General features: G+C 31.5%; 2 protein-coding genes across 2 annotated transcripts; both read right to left on the bottom strand.

Moving 5' to 3' along the window:
- Positions 1-41: 41 nt before the first annotated feature.
- LOC146532826 (uncharacterized) lies at positions 42-10611 on the bottom strand. Its single transcript, XM_085196693.1, has 5 exons — positions 10439-10611; positions 6100-6212; positions 3119-3276; positions 1308-1494; positions 42-744 (listed from the first exon to the last, which is right to left on the bottom strand). The coding sequence occupies exons 1-5, from the start codon at positions 10472-10474 to the stop codon at positions 594-596; spliced, it is 645 nt and encodes a 214-aa protein (XP_085052819.1). The 5' UTR covers positions 10475-10611; the 3' UTR covers positions 42-593.
- Positions 4076-5795, bottom strand: LOC146532827 (KRAB domain-containing protein 2-like). The gene has a single exon (XM_085196691.1). The coding sequence runs from the start codon at positions 5432-5434 to the stop codon at positions 4097-4099; it is 1338 nt and encodes a 445-aa protein (XP_085052817.1). The 5' UTR covers positions 5435-5795; the 3' UTR covers positions 4076-4096.
- Positions 10612-10626: the final 15 nt, after the last annotated feature.

The following is a 10626-nucleotide window of genomic DNA, read 5'->3' on the forward strand; positions in this document are numbered from 1 at the left end:
TTTCGATATATAATTATGGAAATAAACAATTGAAATAAAAATTTTTTTTATGTCTTTTTTATTTTTATATTTATTTATTCGTTGCTCTTTGTCACAGTACGTAATAAATATACATACACATAAAAATAAATTAGAATATTATAAGTTAACAATTATATATTCAGTCTGTATACAATAAAATATAGTAACTACAAAATAAATGATAAAAACTAATATTTCTCAGTTATTTTCTAATTATTATATAGGTACATAATAATATTGATTCTTACGATAAAAATAAATGCCTGGCGTCTGATGTATTTATTATATTTTTCATATTAACATTTAATAATAGTATCCTTACTACGTAGTATTTTTTAAATTACTGCTTTTTTTATTACTGTGTTTTTTTTCAGCCACAAAAAGGTAAAGTCGTAGATTGTTTACTGAAATATTTGTATTATAAAAAAATTTAACTGACGTTCATTAATTGGGCATATAAATTGGACAAGCTCCTGCTTTATAAAAAAAACTAATTTTAAGGTAAAAAACCAATAAAAATCACATTTAAATTTCTCTAATAAATCAATTCATGACTAAACTAATCCACTAAATTAAACTAAACTAGGCCTACAAACACATCCGGATTCAACTAATACATAATCTTGTCCAGTCAGTGTTACCGGCCCTAAGGGAAGTACGAGGAACAAATACGGAACGTACGTTTGTGTGCATGTACCACGTACTACTGAACACTCACTTGATCTGAAAACAAATAAAAATCATTTATAACACTTCTTTAAGCTTAACATACACTTTTTTAAGCTTCAAGCTAATTCATGCTATATGCGAGATATATCTGGCATATAGTATCTTTGGCAGAAGGATCCTGGGAACTATATTACAAAAGACCCGAACACATTACTTCCAACGTGTATTCCAATCAGTATCTTGTATTTATCTTGTCCAATTTAAACATTTCCACACGATAGTATAATATGTTGTTTTGACACTATAATTTTCCGAATAGGTAGATGTCATGGTGACTTATCTGGCGTTGATATTGCGAAGGCTGGGAATAGCCATCATGGCACAGAGGCACTGCCTTGACTGTAAAAGCGACGTTTGTGGGTTCCATTTCCCCTCAAAGGAATGAATTATTTTCATTTCCTCGCTCTAGTAAGAAGACAAAGCGCTGTGTCGAGTTTCGTCACTACGCGATAGTTCTGGACAAAAAGCGGGGGACGGAGTGTTTTAACAGTAGGTTTCTTCTGCCTGCCCTGCTATACGCTATAATAATATGGATATATAAAATAATAGATACTCACTCGCAAACCTCAAACACAACTTGCTGCAACAAATCTGGGAACTTCTGCACAATAGTGACGGGCTGCCCCGACGTCAAGGACACGCCGTACATGGGGGCTGTAGTGTTGTACCGCGTCCGACACAACCGGGAACCCCCGCACGAGTTCACATTAGCTGGTGGCAGGTCCGGCATTACCGATGCGCGGGCTGTAATATCATATTAAAGTTGCTATATAAAAACCACGTAGAATATAAGTGTATATAACATTATCGATACCTTAGTCTAAAAAAAGAAATTATTATTAATACTAGAGTCGGTCCACAACGTTTGTGTGAAGTTCGCCTATGGAAGGCCCTTGCCATGCTACTTCTATATGCAACCCAAGCTGCAAAGACAACAAAACATTTAAAACTCAAATTCTGCTGCGTTCACTGGTGCAGAATTTGGGAACTGTTCTTTTTAGGATATAATTTAGCATAACCAATATTACCGCCAATGAAGTCATAGTTAGGAATTAGCATAAAGTAAATATCTTTAAAAAAACAATTTAGTCCCCACAGTCAATCTGTCCGTCCGATATAAGATACGAATAAAAAAGATACTTAACATCTGCACCACTATATCGACGATAAAAGAAATATCTTTAAACAAGTTAGTGATAATTATTCTGGTGAATCAGATGTTACATTTGAAAACGGTACCCACTCGGGCAGTGCTCGACGTACCATTACAATTATGTATATTTATTATGGGTCGACGAACTCGTTTAATATCAAATATACTTATATTATTTTTTGCACTGAGATACTCATGTTTGTTTTAAGATATAAAATTATTTACACTGTTTGGAATAGAGAAGGTTACTTGTTTGGTTCTCGTAGACGTTATTTTTTTATTATAATAATTTTAATATCTTTTTATCATTATTAAGAACAACTGACGAAAATACACCTATACTAGGCACTTTTGTACACATTTTTACATTAAAATCACAGTAAACCGATCTTTTAAATATCAAATTACCCCAAGACTTAGGATAACAAACCAAATGAAAACATTTTTATTTTCACAAACATACTAGCAAATGCTATTCAATACTAAATATCAACTCGCAATTTCAATGGCTTTTATTAGGTACATATATTAGATTATACAAAATATCCCTCATAATTTAAATAGCTATGTCAATTTTGACATTAATTACTGTTATTACGGACGAACTGTAATAACATTATTTATTACTTTGTTCGCAATTATATAAAAAGCTTAATAACTTTGTGGCATGCAAGTATAAGGAGCCGGTTTTCAAAATGAGCTTCTCTTAATGTTACGTAGAATAGTATAATAAAAACTAAGGTAAAAGTAGCTTATTTAGTATCTAGACTTCTAGAGTATACTTAGTGTCAAGATTATATCGCACCTTTAGATATATAGATAAATAAATCAACAATTAACTTAAATAGAATTTACTACTGCATCATCTAAATTGTTTATTAAGCCTAATTTTTGCACAAAAACATAATTGTACAAATATTTATTTGTCGTTTTCCAAAACTTGATATATTTAAAAGGTCAATATAATTCAAAATGTGCGATATATTTACTTAAGTAATATTGCAGGCTGTCTCTTATCTCCATTAAGGTCATAATCGGAATTGATGCATATTTGACTTAAAGTTACAACTGTGGGATCGAATTTGAAGTCAGATTGTACCACCCAGCACATTTGGAAGATATATCCCTCTTTGAAAACCGTCCAAAGAGGCGCTGGTTCAATTCCCGTTCAAATTTTTATACGTTTTCTTGATAAGTATATTTCAAGAACCTTACCAGTTCTATTTCCGCTCGAAGATTTTGTTCCACTCTCGGAATATCCTGCATGCGCGTTCAATAAAGCCCGTCTCATGAGAGCCGGGTCGAGTACTCGCGCCATTCTACCTTGTCTCGTCTGTCCCCATGAAGATTTTAGTGCTCGGTTTACGAGATGCCTAGAAACAAAAGGTTAAAAATAAATAGTGTAGTTTTTCGCTTTACAAATAGTAATTGAAATCTAAGAAGAATCAAAGTAAAATAAGAAATGAATATATGTATTAAATATTTCATTTTCTGGAATGGGAATCGAACCCACAACGTTACACGTTTATACTCGTAGTGGTCATACATCTTAGATACTTTACGTTTTACGTGTTTTATCTTATACCTACATGTTTTTCTATAACAAATGACTGAGGAAGAAAAAAGTCCATATTCCTATTGAATCAAAAGAAATATATCTCCCTCCATAAAAAAAAGGCTTTTTTATAATAATTAAGTACCTAATCGTTATATTTCTCAGCTTACAGACCGCCATATAAAGTAACTTTCTAATCAATCACTACAGAGAATGTTTGCTAATTTCTGACATCTACCGGAGTTAATAGAGATTGGCCACAAATCGAGCACAAGCGTATACTTAGCTATTACCAGACAGACGTTAGACATTATTTTCAGCAATTACCAATAGATGGCGCAAAAACAATTATCCCACGCCCTAACTGAACCTACACAAAAGGAAATGGTGCTAATTTTGAAATTGCAGATGAAATTACATAAAACAATTCAGGTTTAACGGTGAAATGGGAAATCTCTCACGAATGTGTAAAACGAGGATAAACGCTTACATCGAAATTAACGGGACTCGAATTTCCTATAGCTGCACTTGCTAGCTCTTTTTTTGTTTTAACTGTATAATAAACAATAGTTTACTTTTTACGTACCATCATATTGATAGGTTTAATAAAAGATATATATTTTGATTTAATTTATTATTTATGTTATTTTAATGTTAATCGAGGTATCATCGTCATCCATACCTTCATCGTCATTAGCAACTTTTTCCAATTTGATAAAGCTACAGGACGGTATTAATGATTCTTCTAGCAACAACTGATCGGGATTTTTTCCCGATTCCTTCTCTTCTAAAGCTATTTTTAAATCTTCTTCGGTAATAATATGATCGTACTCGTTTTTACCCATAAATGTAGCTATTCCCCTTTTTGGATTATACCCGAAAACGGACTCACTCGGAGTACGATAAATATCAACGTTAAATGTGTTATTCAAAATGTATTGAACGTATTTGATGCCACTATACCACATTTGCGACTTATTATCTGTGCACCAATCGCGTAGGAGTTTAAGTATATCTTCATTAGACTGTCCTTTAAAACTATATTTATTTTGTGCAGCATCACCAGTTACAACTTTAATTTCAGGAAACATAGAGTACATTCTTCTACATATTTGTTTAGTTACGGATATTCCGTTTTTTGATTGCAATATATTTGGGGCACCAAATGTCAGAAAAATTTCCAACAAAGCATCGACAGATTCATCTATATTGATACTCCTTAAAGCCTTCAGATGAATAAATTTTGTTATAAAGTTTCTGTAAACCATTAAATACTTATAATTATCTCGAGAGACCGTCGAGACATCCAATATGTCCATTTGTCCTCTGGAAAACAGTTCTGGATATATTTTAGTATCTTCTATATTCGTCACATCGCTTTCGGACATATAAACTTGATTATCAGATTCTAAAGGATCTGTAACTGCTTTCTGCGTGATGTCAGTATTGGACACATTTTCTTCATCTTTTCTGTCCGGCATATCCGAAAGCGTATAGATCCTACTACGCTTGACGACTTTATTTTTACAACCTTTACATAGTGACAAGTAAAGCATGACAATTTCTGTCGTAATATTTTTGTATTTTGGCTTTATAGCATACATTAAACGCGTTCTACCGGCATGATTCATTTTTAAATGGTACTCGCGTATAATGTCATAAATGTCTTCCATTGCAACAAAAAGTTGTCTTGTTTTCTTCCCCTCCACGCCAGACATAACAAGTCTTTCACCTTTTGGAGTTGAAATAATATCATATCTTTTCACACGTCTATAATCGGCAGGTTCTTTTTTAGTTTTCATTTTAGCGTCTTTAACTTGCTGAAGTAGTCGACTGTACCTTGCAGCTGTCAGTATAAACGCGTTTTGCCCTGTTTTATTGCCCAATAGTACGTGAACTCGGCGATAAAATTCCTCCCGATCTACATCGTTTCCAGACATAGTTTCCACAGAGACTTCTGTACTATCCTCCGACATTATAATAACTTACAGTAAACTATTTAAATAATGCACTTATACAAACATTTGCTTATTAAAAGACTTCCTAAGTAATAACGCGTTATTACGCGTATAAACCTATCGTGACGCTTGACGCGAACTAACCTCTGCGCAGCGGCCATACATGACGTCGTCGGCATTAAACGAGAATCACCGAGCTTTACCGATCGGACAAATACTAATATTCACAAGCTGAAGCGTCTCCCTCGCCCGTGGACCAGTACGAGCGCGTTCTGTCCAACTTATCGAACCGGTTGACTCAATTTGCTAGCAGGAGATATTTTTTTGTAAAATAAACCCTATAAGTTACGAAATATGGTTAATTTTTGTATGAAATAAAGATGTATAAATAAATTTTCTAATATATGTAGGTACATACGTAGTAAGTAAACATCATTAATAGAAGCCGACAAATTAATGTCCTATTTCATAGTTTATTTTGTGGTCATTTGTTTTGTTGTGTATTTGTTAAAGCAAATAAAAACAATGAAAACGGGTGCATAATGCCACATAATGGCGATGTTTCTGTACATTTTCCACAATTCGCGCGACTTTAAAAAACTATGACAACGTTATTGTATTTTTTTGATTAAATTTGTCCTTTTAATGATTATTGTTCACTAGTTACACTAAATTTTATTTACCTAGGATATGGTGTGCCATCAGGACCAGGACAGTCTGTGTCTTGAAGCGCATCTCCCCACGCATATTTCAGTTTAGGTCCACAGTCACCCACTACACATACTGCCACAGTCGCCTGGAAAATAAAATTAAAGCCTAAGTTGAAAAATACAAAAAAAAAATTATATGATCTTAAAACAGTAAGTCATCCTACAAAAAAAATAATTAATCACATGACATGATAGGTTCAATTACTTAAAGCTCTGGTAGATGGTACCTAGTCCCTTATTCAAGGGTATTTGCCGAAATCGAGGTATTGCACGTTGAGTGGCGGTACTCAACACCGCGCTTTTGACTTGGTACCAGAGCGAAGACATGAAAATATTAATTAATTGTAATTCATTTTCAGTAAAACTACAACGAACATATATCACAGTCAGTCATATATCATACATACGCCAAAATTAAATTTTAACTGAATTTAAGTTATAATGATTTAGACATTAAAAAAGGTAGGTATATTATAAATTTATATTCTACTTTGTCTATCTATATATGTGTAAAATCTCTACGGTAATCAACTCGACATTTGTCTTATTTGCTCGGGCAGCTAACCAAATCAAACAAAAAAAACGCTTCCGCTTAGTTTATCGTGTTTCTTAATATCTATCTAACGGTACACTGATAATGAGATTATCTTGAATTTAGATTAATACCATTAGAGGCAATACGATAAGTGTATATGAATGACTGACTGAAATTCTTGTAGTGCGTAAGAAATTTACTATCTTTGTATAATTCTTTACTGTTTCATTCGCTTACCAGATTGAGCGTAAAATTGTCGATCATAATCAATTTAAATAATGGTAAAAGTGAAATAAATGCCATAAAATTAGGATTAAATTTGCAACTTAACTTTTAAATAAAGATTTGATTTACATGTGTATAGTTATTAAAAGAAAATGAGAGATTATTTCCTTATTATAATTCGTGAGTCATACGATATAGTGACTCAAATAGAAAGTATAGAATATAGTATCTAAATATTCATAATATAATTTACCAGGAAATCACACTTTACCAAATATTTATTAAATTGTATGATAAAATAACACGCAAAATAAATCTGATACAAACAAGAAAAAATAACGACTGCAATATTTTTTTAAGCTTCATTAGTTTGCGGTATCTCGCATATTGCTATAAATGCGGGTATATGTACATACCCTGTTCTACACTTTTTTAACAATTTTGAGGATATTCTGTTATATTATCTTACTAATTTAAGTAATTTGCAATGCAATATGTAAAAAATGCAATTGTCCACAGCGCGGCTGCTCCATACAGTTACTATTTATTATGCCTATAAAATAAGACGACAAAGGGAACTCTGTAACGTGCCACGAGAGCTTCTGCTTTACTGAATATATTATGTAATACCTAATATGATTTACTCTGATATTCACAATTATTATAAAACATATGAAATTTAAAACAGATTGATTTCTTAAAATCAGACTTTGATTTACTAACATTTTTTTATAGACTCATAACTGTTCAGTTTACTTGTGACACAGATAATTAATACAAAATATTTAATAGCAAAAGTCGATATAAAAAAGTTACCTACTTCTCTAAGTACATTAAAAAATAGTATTAACTCTTTAAAACTTTTTAATAACAGTAATTTTAAAGTTAAATATTGGAAGTCCAATCTCTTGTTAGAATAGCCTGAAGTATAAACAAAACAATAAAGCATTGATACTTGATAGTCACGCGAAAAGTAATCGTGACCAGGCGGAATGTGTGCCGTGGCCTAATAACATAGTTCTGTCGAAGTTAAGTTTCCACGCCCGAAACAATGGGTACCTGTCCTTACTGAACTATCTACTATAACTGGTCCTAGACTTCCGTGCTAAAATGGGCAAAAGCTTCGTGAAGATGGCGTAAAAGCTTAGATTCTCAAAACACAATTTGTTTTAAAACAAAAACGATTTATAATTTTTATTAAAGAAGAGCCAAGGCGAGGTAATTTATTATATTTCTGTTATTGTTTAGATATATTATCTATGTATGTCTATTTTTACTTAACATTGAAATAATTTATACAAATCTTGTATAAGCTATTGTGAATTCATTCTCAAATTATAAACCATAAAATTATGCATTTTCGACATTTTAAATTAGACTTATTCCCTCAAAATAATTATAATTTAATTTAAAAAAAATACACATATTAATATTGCCGAAAGGAAAAAGTAAGCTAGTGATGTGCAATGAATCGTAAAGGCCCTCAAGAAGAAAGTGCCAGTGTCGTTTTCTGGGTCAAGTGTATGTGACATGTCATTGAACTGTTAGAAACTCGGATGGGTGTCAAGTGTATACAATTAAATTTGTGTGTTTACGACCTCACCTTGTGATTGCTATTGTTTTGCTTTCTAAATCTATTAAATTTTATTATATATTTTGACCTTAACATTTATTATAGTCACGTATAATTTTATTTACTTTACGTTTCGTTAGAAGTTACTATGGCGTAGTTAAATTGTTTAACTGGGTAATTATAGGCTTAAGTGATGACTCGACAAAATATATTTATTTTATGTGAGAAAAATTCCAAACAACCTTAATATCTATAGATTGGAGGGAAGCGGATAAGGGAAAAAATTATGAGGTCACTCGTGATGTCTCTAAAGTACAACACACTCTACGTTAAGGCGAACAAAGATAATAAAAACAAATATTAGGAGTTTATTTACTACGTTTTTAACAGCAATTGTTAATAAATATGATGAATAAATGGAATATTTAAATATGAAGACTTTCAAAACAAGGGAAGATTACAATAAATATTAAAACAGTTTTAGTATAAGAAACTAATTATGTAATTTCCTTCAACAATAGTGGGAATTGTTAGCGCAATGAATTGACAAGAGGATTACGATCTCATTACTATTCCTGTATCAAAGTCTCTACTGAGTAGAGTAATAGTTATGTACAAAAGTGAAAATAGTATAAAGAAAAAGCAGCGAAAGTGTCTAGCGGTCTCTGATGTCCATTGTATGGATGGCACGTCTTGGGCGTCATTTTTGGTCCCCGGATTCCACAGAATAAGATAACTCTGCGTCATGATAACGGATTTTACGATATTTGCTCAGGAAATTTAGCGCATATGCGGTTTGTGCAGACGTTTTGGTCATTCATTTAGAATATGTAAATGATATGTAAATTTTATTTCCGGTTAAAATGAGCGGTATTTTTAATTAAGAACTTGAAATAACTAGAGCTAAACCTGAATTTTGACATCTCTGTAAAATACACGATTAAAATAAGTCTTAGTTTTTACTTCGTGAGTCTATAAAATACATATACATATTATAGAACATAAAAGAAATATATATATTTTAATATTTTGTATTCATTTACAATCACAACGAGGACAATAAAGTTAAGGATTCTCCTTAACTTATAAGCTTATTAAACTGTAAAAATATTACAAAGTTAAAAAATCATTTAATCGGATTTACCACAAAACCGACAGAGAAACCTTGCCACGCTTTAATACTAAGACGTTTAAAGTATATCCTTTTTTAGCTAGATTATCTGTGAGATGCAATTTCATGATTGGCAAGTAATAGTATCTACAGAGTCACGGTCAGTAACCTTTGACTAATGACACGTTAATGCTTAGACAGAGAAGAACGCGTGTATAACAGTAAACTGATGATAACTCCACCCGCAGTTTCATACCTTTTTTCCTATCTCCCTGAACCGTTCGCTCCAAATGCATAGCCAATGAGTCAGTCAACCATATAGCAGAAGCTAGATGGTGAATTAAAATTCAATAGAAATTCTATGTAGTAACCAACACAATTTATATAATTATGATAAGCTTATAATTTTTAAAGAAAAATTGTTTCTGCTACTAACTATGTTTAATATAAAAGTTCTTATGTAGATGTGACATAAAAAGTAGAACTTATCTATTTTCACTTAAATTTCAATAAATTTAGAGGATACGATTGTTTGTTTTACTTGCTTAAACCCTTATAGAATTTCGATAAACATGAACTAACTGTAGTACAGTTTAAAAAAGTCTTATCATGTTAAATGAAAAAAAAATACGATAAAACTTAAACTCTAAATAAAAGGCATTATTATTTTAAAATATATGATGAAGTTATTGGAAAAAATTATCTTAATAAAAAAAATTATAAAAAATAAATTTTAATTTTAAAACAGTGTGAAATAAAAGTAATCATACAACAAATAAATTATATTGATTTAATCTAACAAAACTTTTATTTGATATAAACTTTAAAAAATCTTATTATAAAATCCCTGTTTTCTGATGATACTTACCAAATAAAAATAGACCAATGAACTTTTCAGGCACATTTTGTATATTAAACAGTTATAATTACACTAGAGAAACAATTTATTAACGCGGCACACTTTTATATGCAAAATTTTTTCCAAATGTGAAAATGATACATTCGCGTTAGTGGAAGGGCGTGCGGTCGGCGCACTGCCCGTGCAGAGGCAGACAA

Source organism: Heliconius melpomene, chromosome 13, assembly GCF_056956725.1.
Source record: "Heliconius melpomene rosina isolate 202511_hmr_F chromosome 13, ASM5695672v1, whole genome shotgun sequence".
Taxonomy (NCBI): domain Eukaryota; kingdom Metazoa; phylum Arthropoda; class Insecta; order Lepidoptera; family Nymphalidae; genus Heliconius; species Heliconius melpomene.